At 42.3% G+C, this 18,560-nt stretch overlaps 1 gene segment (V, D, J or C); it reads left to right on the forward strand.

Moving 5' to 3' along the window:
* Positions 1-4,874: 4,874 nt before the first annotated feature.
* LOC134612146 (T cell receptor beta variable 5-1-like) lies at positions 4,875-18,184 on the forward strand. The segment is given in 3 exon segments: positions 4,875-4,956; positions 17,605-17,679; positions 17,850-18,184. Coding segments are annotated over 3 exon segments (492 nt in total).
* Positions 18,185-18,560: the final 376 nt, after the last annotated feature.

Consider the following 18,560-nt stretch of genomic DNA (forward strand, 5'->3'; position numbering starts at 1 on the left):
CAAAAGATGTGACAAGTGCAGCTATGAACGTTTGTATAGTAAAGTTTGTTTATAGTTGGTTTTTGGTTCAGTGAATATGCAGTCATCTTAATCATGGCAGATATATTTCACAGTGGGTGTGGTTAGACAAGTCCAAATAAAATATGTTTCAGAAGTAGCATGACAGATGCACCTCATTCTCACGTTCTATCAGGTTCACATACCACCATTACTTGATGATGAGAAATGTTTGTCTTAAAGTTTATGGTTTTCCTTGGTCTATGTAAGTAACACCCTCTTTGTGAGTAATATACAACGTATGAGTTTATTGCCAGGAAATACAATTATTAGAATATATAAAGTGTGCAACAATAAATTTATAATCTATAATTAATTAATTTATTTCATTTTTCAGGTTTAAATTGTAGTTCAAAAATAATCCAGTCACCTAGTGTGGACGTTACAGCTGGAGAAGATTGTAACCTCACTTGTGAACATCCTTCGCTTTCCACTGCTGAAAGTATCAGTTGGTACAAAATGGAACCTGACGAAGGACCACAGTTCTTAATTAGTGGATACCAAAAGACAGTGGTAAATGAGCTGTATAAAATGGTATTTACTAAGGACAGAAAATCCAGCATTCTTCTTTTGCAGAATGCTAGACCTCACCAGAATGCAGTGTATCTCTGTGCTTCATCTGACACATTGCTACAGGCAAGGTCACAGACTGCACAATATATGATCTAATGTATGTGAGAAGAGGTGAGACATATAAGGTTGCAGTCAGAGGGAATTCTTTCACTTCACTTGATTGCAAATATAGAAAAAACATATGTATTAAGGCCGTTTGGCCTGTATTTGTGGGAGGGGCTTAAATTAATTCACTCCTCTATATGAGACACCCCTTACCTGACTCATATCACTTGAGGTCAGCATCAGAATGATTTCCACTTCCGGGTCATCCAGACGCCATTTTACCTGATTACTCCATGAGGTTTTCTAAGCAGAGCTGTGTCAGGAATCCAGCCACAGGCTTTTCCGGCCTACCACCTTCTTTCTTCAATCCATCACCGTGGATGGTGTCCAAGTGACTCACAAACTGTAAGTCGACCTACCCGTTACGCCAGGCATCAGTCCCACGGCACCATGCACGGGTCAGGTCCTCACTTTACGGCTGCATTTTGTCTAAGTCTGTTCTAAAACCATTGCAAGTTCATGGATATCATTCGTTTAAACCCCCTACTGGTCTTTGGGTGTACTACAGGCTTCTTAGACATTATCGCATTTCATGTACAAACCAACGAACCACTGCATTTTCGCCTACACACTGACCCCTACCGGTCATTCGGTGTACTACAGGCTTTTCAGACATTATTGCATTTCATGTACAAACCATCGAACCACTGCATTTTCGCCTACACACTGACCCCTATCGGTCATTCAGTGTACTACAGGCGTCTCAGACATTATTGCATTTCATGTAAAAAACAACCAATCACCGCATTTTTCACCTACACACTGACCCCTATCGGTCATTTGGTGTACTACAGGCGTCTTAGACGTTTTTTGCATTTTCATGTACAAATCAACGAACAACTGCATTTTCGCCTACACACTGACCCCTACTGGTCTTTTGGTGTACTACAGGCTTCTTAGACATTATCGCATTTCATGTACAAATCAACGAACCACTGCATTTGCGCCTACACACTGACCCCTACTGGTCATTTGGTGTACTAAAGGCTTCTCAGATATTATCGCATTTCATGTACAAATCAACGAACCACTGCATTTGTGCCTACACACTGACCCCTACCGGTTATTCGGTGTACTACAGGCTTCTCAGACATTATTGCATTTCAGGTACAAACTAACAAACCACTGCATTTTTCACCTACACACTGACCCCTATCAGTCATTCGGTGTACTACAGGCTTCTAGGACGTTTTTGTTTTTCATGTACAAAACAATAAACCACTGCATTTTCACCTACATACTGACCCCTACCAGTCATTCAGTGTACTACAGGTTTCTCAGACATTATTGCATTTCATGTACAAACCAACGAACCATTGCATTTGCGCCTACACACTGACCCCTACCGGTCATTCAGTGTACTACAGGCTTCTCAGACATTATTGCATTTCATGTACAAACCAACTAACCACGGCATTTTTCGCCTACATGCTGACCCCTACCGGTCAATCGGTATACTACAGGCTTCTCAGACTTTATTTCACTTCATAAGCAAACAAACTAACTACAGCATTTTCGCTTTATTACTGACTACTGACTCTGTCAAACGGTAGGATTAACCCCTTAAGGACATATGACATGTGTGACATGTAATGATCCCCTTTTATTCCATAAGTTTGGTCCTTAAGGGGTTAAAGGGTATGTTAACATACAATCAGCATTTCTGACCCCTACTGGTCAACAGCAAAACTGTCTTCACATGTCATATACAATTTACTAGCCAATATAAATTACACACAAGATTGTTTTAAACATAACCATAAACCATAAATTAAACTCCAGCACAGGCTCAACTTCAGGTTTAATTCACAATAATTTACATTTCACATCAAGACCAACAGTGGTTCTATCAACACTGCCACCTACAGGTCTGTCAAGTACGTTGACAATTTTCATGGGGTTTTACAAACACCAAAACACTGACACCTATAGGTCAACAGACAAACAACATTTCACATACCAATCAGTATCCAACTACACTGCCACCTATAGGGCACTCGGCAGATCTCCAGTGCACTTGCATTTTGCAACACCATGTTCACTGACCCCTACCATTCAATAAGACATACAACAATTCACATAGCAAGCACTATATCAACATCTGGTATAAATACATATATTATTACACAGTAATACGTAACTGGTAATATAGTTCACATACATTTTTCACAGCACGCTGCTCACACAACAGACTTTCCCCTAGCAAGGGGACATACAACTTACAAGGTGGGGACAGACCACATTTTCACTTGTACATATGGCACTTAATGGGTTAAGATTGATACATATTTAACCAGTATGGCTGCGATGTTTAATATTTACACATCACGGCACTTTACTTTTCACATATACTGTACGTATTAAGATAAGCTTGGTCTATGCCACATTTCCTTATGCCATACGGTTTTATCCATTCAGGTTACAGTTACTACTAAAAACCTATACGGATTGTCAGGTTCAATACCATACTACCAGGTACATACACCTGCTCACGTAGTTATTCATCTCTTACCTTCCCTGGAATAGTAATAGTGTACTGGCAATTAGGGTTCTAGGGCCCAATAGGTATTACCCCCTTTTTTCTCTGCATTATGCTTTGGTTAGTGGTCCCGCGAGGCCAACACCCCGCCTCACACTCGGAGGCCACTCATGAGCTAGCCGCCTTGCATTGTATCATAGAGAGGGCCTCACCTGTCACTCCCCTTCCTATTTTCTGGTTACTGTCACCGAGAGGCCAACATCCTGCCACAACATTCAGTGGCCACACAAAATCCCCTCACGCCAAGCATAGATAGAGCCTCTCAAGCCACTTGGCAACTAGCAGGGCCTCACCAGTCACCAAAAAAACAAAAAAAACAAAAACACCAAGCCTAATCGTTTCGCCTTACGGCTTAGCTAGCAAGCCAGTACAAGAACCCTGGGTACAAATAATAATTGCAATCTTTATTGTTATTTAAGTATTTCTCCAAAAGATGGTGAAGAATCACCTCTTCCTAGCACCCCGGCTAGAATTGATACACCTTCAAGCAGAGGAGATGTTGCTAGTCCAGCAGCAATCAGATCCTGGACGATCCCACACATTACCACCGACCTAAGGAGGTGACAAATCCCCTACCCTGCTACAGCAAGGAAAGCAGAGTTATTCAAACTCCTCCATACATCAACGGACAACACGGAGGCAGGGGAAGGCCCAGCTACATCAACTCAGGTGACACCCAGGCTATGCTAGCCTCACTCATAAACTCATGAGCCAAAAAAAAAAATTATGATAGACTGGCAATCTCGAGTTGGTCACCACAGCCCTCACAAGGCTGGGCCTCACGCTACTCTACAACCAGCACCAACCGAAACTCGGTTACCTGGTACAATCAATTCTTATGACACACAAGACGTTAACCCTGCACGTATGATCCCAGCACATTGGGGAAGCAAGGCATATATATGTATGATGATGTATCGGTGATGGTCAGAACCAGGGATTCCAGGTAAATCATGAACTGACCATCCCTTGGTTGGGTTGGCATTTGGAATATGTAGAGATGTTTATTTGTGCAGGTACCCATACAGAAGGGAGTTTGTCCCAAACAAATGGACGGGCACTCTCAAATTCCGGGTACCAGCACCTCTGAACTACCAGAGACCATTGATATGAGCAGTTGCATTGCATATAGACTGTTGCATATATGTTCAAATGGGTTAGGGCACATGACAAACCATGTGTCCCAATACAACTTACAAATAACGTACTCACCATCTGTACACACCAATCCGTTTTCAACACTACTGACTCATCACCCTTCCAGACTTGTAGTAGATTTACTAAAGCTCTGGAGCTTCAAAGGGCTCCCATACAGGTATCAAACACACCTTCAAGGAATATAGCATGCCCTCACTTAGTCAGCACAACAAAACCATTGGCTGTAAACACACTCATAGCAAGATTTGCAGAGGGGTCTTCCAATCTCCACCATTTACAGCATGGCACCAAACACAAACACATTGGTATTGTCACAAGGAATCTTCCCTTATGCTGAAACGGTCCGTTACAATTGGTGGCAGCGGCGGGATCGTTCCTACAGCCAGAAGGACAGCTACAGGAGACACCATTGCTCTGGATTTTACAATTTGACAGCACCAGCATGGAACCAGCAGTAGAGGTCGAGGAGGGTGACATGGACGAACGAGATGCAGTACGCAAAGGCATCTGGTACCAGGCACTGGGTATGGTGGAATACCAACAGGACGGGAGATTCCCCAAGGAGGAGCAGCGGTTGCAGAAGCGAGTAGCCCTGCGGATGCCCTTCCTGGGAGAGCAGCCCCTGGAGGAATGGGTGAGGGAATTGGAACACCTAGTATGGCAGGAAATGTGGCTGGAGGATGCCTACCAGGCGCTCTGGTGGTATGAAGCTCAGTACCTACCCTGGACAGCTGAGCATGACAAGCCAGAGGGAGACGAGTTTGATGGTCCTGGCTTGTTATGGGAGACTTTTGCAGAGCCTGAGTTTGGGAGCGCTACACAAGCCCGGTTCCAGGATCTCTTGGGGTGGAGGGAGAGCAGGTATGACTGGGACGACACTCATAAGATTGAGCAAGACCTGGTCCACCTGGTGACCCGGGAGATGGAGCTGGAACAGGGCTACCAAAATCTGTTCCACTCCAGTGAGAAGGCTCAGCATGGAAGCGCAGACCCAGATCCAGACCCCTTCAGCTGGGAAGAGATGGTACAATATTACTGGGAAGAACCCCAGGTGGCCAGTGGAGATGGGACCGAGGTCTCTCCACCGGGCCTGCAGGGAATTGGGAGCCCAGTCTCCATTCCCCAGCGGCAGTGTAAAGTGCAGGGAGAGGAGAACAGTATCCTCCCTCCCCAGCGGCAGGCTGAGTTACAGGGGGCAGAGGTAGTTGTTCCTGCCCCCCAGCAGCAGAGTGATAAGCCAGGAGGGCAATGTGAAGTGCAGGGAGAGGAGAGCAGCCTCCTCCCTCCCCAGCGGCAGGCTGAGTTACAGGGGGCAGAGGTAGTTGTTCCTGCCCCCCAGCAGCAGAGTGATATGCCAGGAGGGCAATGTGAAGTGCAGGGAGAGGAGAGCAGCCTCCTCCCTCCCCAGCGGCAGGCTGAGTTACAGGGGGCAGAGGTAGTTGTTCCTGCCCCCCAGCAGCAGAGTGATATGCCAGGAGGGCAATGTGAAGTACAGGGAGAGGAGAGCAGCGTCCTCCCTCCCCAGCGGCAGCGTGATTTTTTGGGAATTGGGAGCCCAGTCTCCATTCCCCAGCGGCAGTGTGATGTGCCGGGAATTGGGAGCCCAGTCTCCATTCTCCAGCGGCAGAGTATCCAGCAGGGAAGAGAGAGCCCAGTCTCCTTTCCCCAGCAGCAGGACTCTGTATTGGGAGGAGAGACAGTCGGTCTCCCTAAGCAAAAACTAAAAGTATGTATGGGAGAGGAGCTTGTTACCACCTCTCCCCAGCGCGGGTCATTAATGGGCAGAGTGTTCTATCGGGAGAGGAGCTTGTTACCCCCTCTCCCCAGCGGCAGCTTAATGTACCAGGGGGAGACTGTAAACCCCCCACCAGTGCTAATGGGACCGTGGTCTCTGCACTTACCACACAGGGGGTAGGGATGCTCGGTCCTACCCCCCCACGACAGAGCTGTGTATCCAAGGGGGATACAACCGGTCTCCCCACTCAGCAGCAGAGCTATGCAACTAAGGGGGAGACAGTCCGTCTCCAGCAACCAGGCTCCAACCAGACTACTCCGGTGGTAGTGCTGGCACCAGGACAGAGTACCGCTGGTCTCTGCCCACTCAGCAACCCACCAAGGCAGCCTACCAGTCCCCTACACAGCCGTGGTGAGGCACCTGGACATGGACAAGATTCTCCTCTACCCAGGTGTAGTAACTATTTGTTGTGGGTGGGCTGTACTGTTTTTTTTGCTTTGTGGGTGGGTTGCTGGACTAACAAGGGCACTGACCGGCAGGAGGTCAGGTACCCTGTTAGTCTTTTTGGAAAGGGGGAGAGATGTGACGAAACCAATCTCGGTATTGGTATTGTCACAAGGAATCTTCCCTTAAACAAAGACTAACCATAGACTTATTGGCACCACACACCTCTGCTACCCCAAGTCTCAACTCCCTCATACCCGCCGAGGAGTTTTCTTACTATACAACACCATTGATCTACCTTTACAGCTATCACTCAAGCATGGGTTGAAGCTTGGTTAAGTAAGACCAATATCATCAACGCAGTAAACGGCTACCATCTACCCTACACACTGGCACTTACATGGCATAAATTGGGCAATCCTTTCCCTGCTCAACTTTCGAGCTACAGATTAGCCTACTATCGATATTCGCAGATACTCTGTGCTGGTTATGATAACATATCCAGAGGCCTTACAGTCATACACTGTGACGAAACCAATCTCGCCACATTGTATTGGAGGAGCCTGGTTGCCCGCCTGCTGCCTTTGGACTATGGCCCTGGGAGATTGGGCCCTTTACAAACAGTGTTCGGCCCTTTTATTACTATGGGAGAAGAATTGACACTTTTTATAGGGCACTTCGGATGCAGCCGAAGTGCCGAAGTTACCGAAGTGCCGGAGTTTCCGAAGTTGTCGAAGTCGTCGAAGTGACCGGCATCGGACAAAGGACCACGTGGCGGCGGCCATTTTAACTCGAACACCGCCGACCCGTACCATCGACTTCACTTCGACACTTCGACTAAAGTCGAAGTACCGGCCATATTTCGAACGGGACTTAGCTGTTTTTATGCTAGAAAGTGACCGACCGCACAGCCCAAATCCATGGAACTGTTTTGGGCAAGAAAAGGTGCTTGCGGTCGGTCATAAAAGGACTTCCGTGTAACTTTTTCTTTACTGGAGGGATTTGTATGATTTTTGAGAGTGGTTATGTTTAAAGTATGCTGAGTCTGAATATGTGATTGTTATGTGGATACGATGTATGGTTGTAAAGTTATGAAAGTTATGTAAAAGTATATTTTGAACTGTACACCTAATGGGATTAAGTGTCACACTAAGGGGAGGGGATGTGTGGGAGGTAACATCTATGTTATTGGTTATTTTATGCCTCCCCCTGGGTGTGGCCTGTATGTGTACTCATGTAATAAAAACCAGGCTGGGTGCCCAGCACCTCAGACCACTGCTTGACCTTCAACACGGAGCCTTGTCTCGTTCTTGGGGGGATTCACTGTATGCTGCTGGAGATTGACTGCTAGGAGTGTAAGCTGATGTCTGCTTTTCCTGTTCGTCTGCTAGCAACTATTCGTGAGGTTCCAGCTGGAGTGCTACCTTATTCCCTTGTATGCAGTTCGGGAGTTTGGTGCATTCATTTATATCCGAATTCGTGAGTTTTGGTGCTTTTACAGTAGCTGTGCCTTTTTGTGAAAAGGGGATTATCACCTAAACGGATTTTTCCCCTTTTATGCTGAAACGGTCCGTTACATACACTATCTAGAAGACTTCTTGTTGATCAAAGATAACATATTTTTCACTAGAAGCCTCACGGCAGCTTAGTCTGGTTGACCACTTGAGCGTCCCAGTACCCCATAAGAAACAGAAGGCTCAGACACTATCATCACATTACTGGGCATATGACTTGAGTCGGCATCCATACACGCAAGTTACCACAAGACAAATAGGGAACATTCTAAACTACATCAATCACTACCTCCTGCTTAGTACTTACAACTGCAAGGAACTACAATCCCTACCAGGTTCCTTAATGTTGCTATGCCAATCATACCACAAGACCACACTTTCACACCCAGAGTACTTTCCCCTTTTTTCCACGCTTCCAACATGACGATCAGAGGATGTCCCTAGACACCCCAGCAACAGCAGACCTGCACATGGGGGGGGGGATTTCTTAACCACTTGGCATGGTAAAAGCATGTTCCTTTCAGGATTGTCTGACACTTCTCCAACCAGATTATCAGACGCGGTGTCTACCATGGGTTTGGCAGTGATCTACTGGGAACCATTACTTTGGAGCTGTTGGCCATGGCATCCAGGTCTGGAAATTTTTCCACCACCTCAGCCCCTTTGGGGGATCTACCCCATTGTAGCAGCTGCTGTGGCATGGGGTAAATCATGGTCAGGGTCATCAATCCGTTGTTACTCAGACAACTAGGCACATGTCATATCATCAACAAACGTCACTACTCATCCATAAGGTCATGATATTTCTGGGGAACTCACTTGGTTGGCAACTTATCACATTTCTTTTACTCTCATGTACCAGGTGGGGGTATACATCCCTGCCGACAATTGTCTCATTTATTTTCCAGGCATGTTCATCATACGCTTCCTACAGCCGCCCAAACAGTCACGGCCACTCATTCGTTCCAGAGACAAAATCATGGATTAGACATACTCATGCAGCATAGCATGCACTATCCCACCTAGCACTTTCGTCCCATACTTGTAGAACGCATAACACAGCTTTTCACCTGGCTTAAAGAATCTCATGGGAACATGACATAACTCAACCTGTGTCATAACATTTCTCCTAGGTTTTGCTTCTTTTTGCCACCTTAAACTTAAACTATCTCACACACCATTAATTATATATTTTACAGGCATTCAACAACACAGGATAACCTATGGCCAAAACTACCATAACTTCATGCTATCATACCAGACAAGAATATACTCCGGTTTTCAGGAATCCGTTCCCCCACATTCCTCTCAGAGATTACCAATAGCCATCCAACTTTTCATCCTTATCGGACCTATTAAATCTACAACCATCCAATTATACTACCAAGTCGGCCATTACCAGTCATGCTCATTGCCTTTTATGCCTTTCTCAGGCCAGAGAATCCACTACCATCACCACCACTCAGACAGATCATTGTCTTTAACGATCCCACGTACGTAAACACATATATCATTACCTATTGGCACTACCACATTACAAAACGAGTCAACACGCACCAACAGTAGAGTTAACATACTATCCTACCCACAACAAATGGTGTCCACTTTCGGTCCTAGATTCCTACCTTCAAAATCCTTCCAGGAATTAAATACTGTAATGCATATAAGGAAATGTCTGGTTAATTTGTATATATTTGTTGACTGTATTAAATCTTTGATTATTCATTTTTGCCCTCTTTATTTACAGGCCTACCGTATCGTCGGTCTTGGCACACCACAACCGACTTGCTCCCTTTATACTATCTTACGCTTATGCTGGATCCTTACTCCATATACGGCTATTTGCCCCTTACACAAGTATTAAGGCCGTTTGGCCTGTATTTGTGGGAGGGGCTTAAATTAATTCACTCCCCTATATGAGACACCCCTTACCTGACTCATATCACTTGAGGTCAGCATCAGAATGACCCTCCCACCCACTCCTCATTTCAACACCTTCTCTTTTCTTTCCATTTACTTTACTTTCTTACTCCTTGGTGGGCCCTCTTTATTTACAGGCCTACCGTATCGTTGGTCTTGGCACACCACAACCGACTTGCTCCCTTTATACTATCCTACGCTTATGCTGGATCCTTACTCCATATACGGCTATTTGCCCCTTACACAAACAATGTATAGCCATATTTAGTATGTACTGTAAAAACACTTTTTTTGTGGGGCTCCATGACTATACTATTTCCCAAGCATCAAAAAAGAAAAACAGAGTTAATCAAGCTATTCTCAATCCATAGGACTCTTGTATTAAATTTTCTCTGTCATTGTCTGGGGGTTCTTGCACATTTTGCAAATACTAATTTTAGAAGGGGTGGCAGAGTCGCTTTAATTCAAGGGACTGATCATAATTGATACCCAAACAAAATAGATTTAAAAAATAAGCAAAAAATGCTAAAGACAACATGGGCCTTAGAATAAGCTAATCTAAAGAGAGTGAAAGACACAATAGCCTTTCCTTGTGAAAAAATAAATAAATAATGAGGAGACCCTTAACACTTTTGTGTACCAGGCATATGGCTTAACCTTATATTTGGAAATAAGGGTGGTGAGTTGATATACCTGATTAAAACCACAAGCTCCTGTCATTTACTCTTACCCATGTACCACAAAACTAGAGGTTTAGTAATGATAGATGACAGTTCCACATGAATCTTGTCCCACGTGTTGTGCAACAACAACTCCCTTGTCTGTTTCCCTCCACATCAATGGCGCTACCATCCGCTCTACCTCTCAGGCTTGATGCCTAGGTGTTTTCTTTGATTCTGACCTTTCCTTCACCACTCATGTCCAATCAATCACCAAATACTTCCGCTTCCATCTCAAAAACATTGAGCGCATCCGACTCTATTTTACGTCTCATACGGCAAAGGTGCTTGTCCATGCCACTGTCCTCTCTCGCCTTGACTACTGTAATCTGCTTCTCAGCGGTCTTATGTGTTCCTAACTTGCCCCATTGCAGTCTATAATGAATGCAGCGGCGAGGCTCATCTTCTTGTCCACCAACACCTCCCTCAACTACCCCCTCTTTTTATTCCCTACATTGGCTTCCTCTACACTCTGCCAGAGAACTACGTCTAACCTTTGTTCGTACTCCTACCTCTGATGCTCGCCTTAAAGACTTCTGTAGGGCTGCACCGTTCCTATGGAACGCCCTTCCCCTCTCTGGTAGACTTTCACCTAATCTCTACTCCCTCAAAAAATCTTTGAAAACGTACTTCTTTAGGAAAGCATATCAATTAAACAGTGAACAGCTTTCCCTCCCCACACCCTGATTCCTCTCCTGAAACTTTAATCAAAACAAAACACTAAGCCCTCAGTGAATACTATCCTAGCAACCTACTTTTCTACCCTACCCTTACCTTCTGTGTCACTATACCCTAGTCCCTCTAGCATGTAAGCTCATTGAGCAGGGCCCTCAACCCCTCTGTTCCTGTGTGTCCAACTTGTCTGGCTACAACTACATGTCTGTTCGTCCACACACTGTAAAGCGATACGGAATTTGTCGGCGCTATATAAATAATAAAATAATAACAGTGAATTAGGCAAATAATTGTCACATTATATAAGTGGACACAACTTTTTAATAAAATATAGTTAAGGCATTCCGCACAAATATGTTAATCCCTCTGTCCCTGTGCACCCAACTTGTCTGGTTACAATTATGTGTCTGTTAGTCCACCCATTGTACAGCGCTGCAGAATTTGTTGGTGCTTTCTAAATAATAATAATAATAACAGCAACATTTTCCACAAGTAAGCAGTACCAGAGACCACTGATGGCACTAATGCACTGACATGCAGGAGCATCAAATCAGGAAATCAGAAAAATAAAGAAAAGTACATGATTTTTAGGAGAAGGCAAAACAAAGGTAGAAAAATTCACTATAGCTATCCCTTCACATTAAACAACCCAAATGCTTTTGTCTGTGTTAGTTTTGATCCTTAAAACGTCATTAAATTATGATATTTACCAAAATTAAATAAGAAATGTAGAAACTTCATACTTTATTGAAAGTGTGTAATGTCAGAATTTGTTTTCCCTATGGCCATAGAAATGCAATTCATTTTCAGTATATTCAGATAAAAAATATAAATAAATATTAAATATCAACATACATTCTGAGTTGTTACAATAACAAAAGTTGTTTTTTGTTCTTTTTAACAAGTCTGTAACTGTAATAATCTTTCAAATTGATGACTTAACATAGATTCCAATATCTTTCATCTCATTATCTTAAATTTGATTGACACTTTTCTTTTAAGTTCTGTCCACTGTCACCTGTTGAAATTCAGATTCTTGAAGATCTATCTGCATTGTGTCTTCTTCACATAAATTTCAATACGTAAGTTTTTTTAAAAAAAAAGTTAATTGATTCCTGTGCTAATTACCATGTGCAAGCTTTGTTTTTAACATATTTTTGTGGAATGCCTTAACTATAACTTATTAAAACGTTTTGTGCACTCATATAATGTGACAATTATTTGCCTAATTCACTGTTATTATGTTATTATTTATATAGCACCGACAAATTCCGTATCACTTTACAGTGGGGGGACAAACAGACATGTAGTTGTAACTAGACAAGTTGGAAACACAGGAACAGATGGGTTGAGGGCCCTGCTCAATGAGCTTACATGCTAGAGGGATTGGGGTAAAGTGACACAAAAGGTAAGGATAGTATTAGACTTATGACAGTTGCAAGAGAGGAATCAGTCGGGAGCTATTAACAGTTTAATTGATACGCTTTTATCAAGAAGTGGGTTTTTAATGATTTTTTAAGGAGTGGAGACTGGGTGAGCATCTAACAGAGGAGGGAAGTGAGTTCCTCAGGAACGGTGCAGCCATGGAGAAGTCTTGAAGGCGAGCATCAGAGGTGAGAGTACAGACAGAAGATAGACGTAAGTCTTCAGCAGAGCGGAAGGGCCTAGACGGGGCATACTTGTGTATTAGTGAGGATAGATAGGTGGGAGCAGCATTATGTAGAGATTTAAAAGCAAGAACCAGAATTTTAAATTGAGCCCTATATCTTACAGGAAGCTAATATAGGGACTGACAGAAAGGTGAGGCGTGGGAGGTGCGGGTGGACAGGATTTAGGTTCTGGAGAGACAGTTACCCAAACACCCTCTGAAGAGACCATCAATGAAGGTAAGGAGGTTGCATTATGCTGCAGTACTGATTATACTATATTATTTCTCTTCTCATAGTTCCTAGTCTGGTAACTATCTTGTAGCTAACAGGTACTCTTATCAGAGTATACTTTATTTATCCCAGTCCCTACTGGTACACCTTTCCTTGTTTATTAGTTTCCTATTTGGGGTTACCCTCTGTCTCTTTGTGTACCAGGCATCTATTCCAGCTCCTCTTCTTAGATAGCTCAGTGCTGGTCAACTGTTAGGGAGCAGTTAGTTTTCCATATCAAGATGGAGATGGAGCGAATCATGATGAATTCGAGTAGTGGGTTAAATGAATATTAATGATATAATGGTTGAACCCACCTTTGTAAGATAATATAACCCTACTGATACTTCTATTTTTTCTTTTTTTAGTGTATTAAAACCTAGGCCTCTCTTATCTCCTCTTGATCCATATGGCAGTGACATGTTATATGTTGTATGTTAAAAGTTATCCTACATTTTTCCTTAAAATTGATTATGTGTAAGAGTTGACTTATATAGGCACAAATTGTTATGTGATTTATAATCATAAAAATATATATTAAAAAAATAAAAATAAAATAATGATAAATCATGGGACCACAAGAGTCCTGACCAACATGCTGGTCCCTCTGGTTTTCCATAAGACTTGACCATACATAAGTGTTTATGTATTGTCAAAACTCAGCATCTATTAATAAAGTAATCCTAATTAATAAAGTAATCCTAATATATATATACATATATATACACACCCAAATTACACAATCCAGCGCACTCGCTTATTCACTAAACAATTATTTCAAATCTTACAGATTGTAGTCATTTTATTTAAAAACAGCTCACCTAGGAAAAAAATAATGGAGTTTTAGTTACATTATTTGATCATATATTGTATAAGCCTGCCACAACGTCAGTGCACCCCATTCTTGGCAAGTCCTACTCTAGCAGCCTAATGCTTGCTCTTATGAGATTAATCCACTTACTTGGGAAATACTTCCTTACTGGGACTCTCTGCAAGTCAACGCTAAATAGGGTCCTGGAATGAGGCACCTGTGACTTTTAATAAAACTACTACAATCTGTAAGTTTTTAAATAATTGTTTAGTGAATAAGCGAGTGCGCTGGATTGTGTATTTTGTATAATTTGGCCCCAGCAGCACCCTATAATGTATGCATGTTCAGGTGAGTGCAGCCCTCTTGGTTTCATTTATATATTTTGCAGTCCAGGCCAACTCCTTGGTTTTGCGCCCCTTCCTGTCACAGGTGCCTCATTCCAGGACCCTATTTAGCCTTGACTTGCAGAGAGTCCCAGTAAGGAAGTATTTCCAAAGTAAGTCATAACATGTGAGCAGGATATTGCTTTGCTGCAGATGGATTTAGATAGATTGGGGTACTGGGCACTAAAATGGCAGATTAAATTTAATGTAGAGAAATGCAAAGTTATGCACTTCGGGGTCATGAATGCACAAGCAAATTACACCCTAAATGCTAGTGAATTAGGGATAACCACACACGAGAAGGATTTGTGATTTGTTATAAACAATATACAATGTCAGTCTGCAGTTGCAAAGGCCAATAAGGTTTTGTCATGTATAAATAGGGGCATAAACTCTAAGGATGAAATATAATTTTGCCTCTTTATAAATGACTAGTAAGACCACACCTTGCATATGCTGTGCAATGTTGGGCACCTGTTCTAAAGAAGAATATCATGGCACTAGAAAAAGTGCAGAGACGAGCTACAAAATTGATAAAAGGAATGGAACACTTTAGTTACGAAGAAAGGTTAAAAAATGTAAATCTCTTTAGTTTGAAAAAACGGCACCTCAGAGGGGATATGATAACATTTTACAAATATATTCGGGCCAGTACAAACCATTATCTGGAAATCTATTCATAAATAGGGCTATACATGGGACATAAGGTCACATATTTAGGCTGGAAGAAAGGAGATTTCATCTAAGGCTAAGGAAAGTTTTTTTTTTTTTTACAATTAGAACTAGAAGGATATGGTATTCACTCCCTGAAGATGTCCATCAGTCCATACAGATGTTTAAACAGGAATTGGATAAATACTTCCAAAAACATAACATACTGGGATATCATTTCTTATTAGTGGGGTAATAGCTGCTTGATCCAAGGAGATATCTGACTGCCATTTTAGGGTCAAGAAGGATTTTTTTCCTAGTTTGTTGCAAAATTGGAAGCGCTTCAGACTAGGTTTTTTGCCTTCTTTTGGATCAACAGCAAAAACATATGTGAGGAAGGCTGAACTTGATGGACATAAGTTTCTTTTCATCTATGTAGCTATGTAATTGTATCAAAAAATAAAGCTATTTATAAACTCTCCAAGTAACATACCTTTTTTTCATACAAAAAAATAAATTTTACCCTTCCCTAACTATACCCCACTCCCTCTAGGACAGTGATGGCGAACCTTTTTGCACTCGAGTGCCCAAACCGCAATACATGCCAACTTTTTTTTCCTCAAAGTGCCAACACGGCAATTAAACCTGAATACTGAGGTTTAAGTTTACAAAAAACAACTCGTACAGTTGTCCGAACTAATTAACAACTTTTGTTTTAAAAGAACACAGAGAGTTCAATTATATAAATTTTAAATAATGATATAAATAGATAAAATTCTGCTTGTATTTATTAGTATCTCCAACAAATGCCATACATACACACAGACTGCTGAACACATTCACACACCGACTGCTTAATACATACACACAGACTGCTTAATACATACACACACACAGTCCGCTGAATACACACACTGCCGAATACACACAGACAAACTGCTGAGCTCACACACACACACACACACACACACACACACACACACTCTGCTGAACACACACACAGACTGCTGAACACATACACATAGTCTGCTGAATACACACACACACACACAGTCTGCTGAATACACACACTGCTGAGTACACACACGATGCTCAATACATACACAGTCTGCTGAATACATACACACACACACACACACACACACAGACTGCTGAATACACACACATACATACTGCTGAATACAAACACACATACTGCATTCAGGGGTGCAGTGTATGTGTTTGCATATTAGGGTGTGGAGTGTGTGAGGGGTGCTGTGTGTGTATCTGTATGTGAGGGGTGCTGTGTGTGTGTGTCTGATGGGTGCTGTGTGTGTTTGTTGGGTGGTGTGTGTGTGTGTGGAGGGTAGGGGCGCTGTGTGTTGCGGGGTAGGGGTGCTGTGCTGTGGGGGGAGAGGTGCTGTGGGGGAGGGCTGCTGTGTGTGGGGGCTGGGGTACTGTGTGGGGGGTAGGGGTGCTGTGTGTGGGGGGGTAGGGATAACGATGCATAAAAAAAAAGATATTAAATCTTTATCCCTCCCTCCCTTATTCTTACCTTTGGTGAAGGAGGGGGGGCTTCCGGTTCCTCCCGACATGGAAGCAGAGTTGGCGCCTGCCATTTTGGGCAGGCAGGTGCCTACTCTGCATTGCTGCAGACAGCCGGCCCCATCCCCCTGGTGAGCTATGGCCGTGTGCCCACAGAGAGGGCCCGGCATGCCACCTGTGGCACACGGGCCATTGGTTCGCCATCACTGCTCTATGATGTAAGCTTATTTGAGCATGGCCCTTAACATCCACTGTTCCTATGTCCCACTTATCTTTTTTGCATATACTTGTTTTAAGTAACCTTAAGTTTTAGAACTGTATTTTTGTGTGTGCAGTGTTTCCTTGATCTGCAATGGAAAAGCAAAACTTGGAATGTGACATAGCTGATTTATGTAATGATCCTATCAAATTTAGGTAGATGCTCCATATATACTAAGGCAATATCTGCATGGCAGATAATTTGTAAACCGTAACCATACAATCCTTCTACCCTGATACCTACCTTGATCATGTATTATAATGTATACATCTCACTGCCCACATTTCAAAGCCTAAAAAAAAAAAAAAATACACTTTATTTAGGAATATTATGCCATCCTGGAAATATATTTTCTACTTAATCTATATACTTCTGATTTTCCCTTAATTCTAATCATAATACTATTCTCGATTTTAGAATTTCAAGGTGAATTATAATTTCATATGGCAATATTCTTTTATTTTCTTGTAAGGTTTGTGCTTATCTTCTTTGTTTGTGACTTGCCCTAGATCACTACCTATGTATTATCTCATTTCTCTAAATTTTATTGGCTCTGCGACTTCAAGTTCCACCTCCTCTCACATATTAACATTCTGACTCCAGGCATTTTCTCTGCAGTTTGCACAGCATCTCGAAGAGGAAACATGTACGTTATTGCACTCTTCTGTGTCTTCTTATCATCTACATTTATAGGTAAGCTATACTTATACTAGAGATTAAAAAAAAGACATTATCTTATTAGTTTAAGCTTTTTTTAGAGGATATATTTAGAGGATAGTGTGCCTAAACTAGATCTACTGTAGCTTGTTAGAGTCTTTATCTGATAATGAATTAACGTATTTGTTTTTGCATTTAACTTTCAGATCACACATCTGGGGAGACAGTTACCCAAACCCCCTCTGAAAAGACCAGCACTGAAGGGTTGCATGTTGCATTATCATGCAGTACTGATGCTACAGCTCAATATATGGCTTGGTACTTCCAGAAACCTGGGCAAACCATCCAGTTTCTTTTCCTTAGTTACACAAAACCAGAAGACCTTGATAATGATATAAAGGATCGATTTTTATATAAATATGACAACGCAAAACGGCAGTTTCCATTAAATATAACTAAACTGAGAATCTCTGACTCTGGGACATATTACTGCGCTATGAGTCCCACACTGGGTGAAGAACACAAGGAGGACGTACAATAACATCACCCTGTCGTTGTAAAAGCTGTAATACCATACTTTAAACCACAAGATGGCATCATTGTGTGCAGTTACTTTTTGTTACAGTTATTTATATTTAAGTAGTCAGGATGATTCCATGTTTAACAAACTGTTATACATTGTACACCACCCTCTCAAAGCAAGGAGTATAAATGCATTATGTATTCATATTTGTGAGGTACAGTGATCAGTGTAGTTGGGTTGTCTTGGTACATAGCAAACCATAAATAGTTGAACAATACTATCAGAATTGGTTTACATATGTAATATAAAGAGAAATAATATTATTTAATAAAAATATAATTTAGCCAAAATAAAAAAAAAATGTTTAGGAATATCATCTCACTAGCTAGGATTG

Source organism: Pelobates fuscus, chromosome 5 (assembly GCF_036172605.1).
Source record: "Pelobates fuscus isolate aPelFus1 chromosome 5, aPelFus1.pri, whole genome shotgun sequence".
Lineage (NCBI taxonomy): Eukaryota > Metazoa > Chordata > Amphibia > Anura > Pelobatidae > Pelobates > Pelobates fuscus.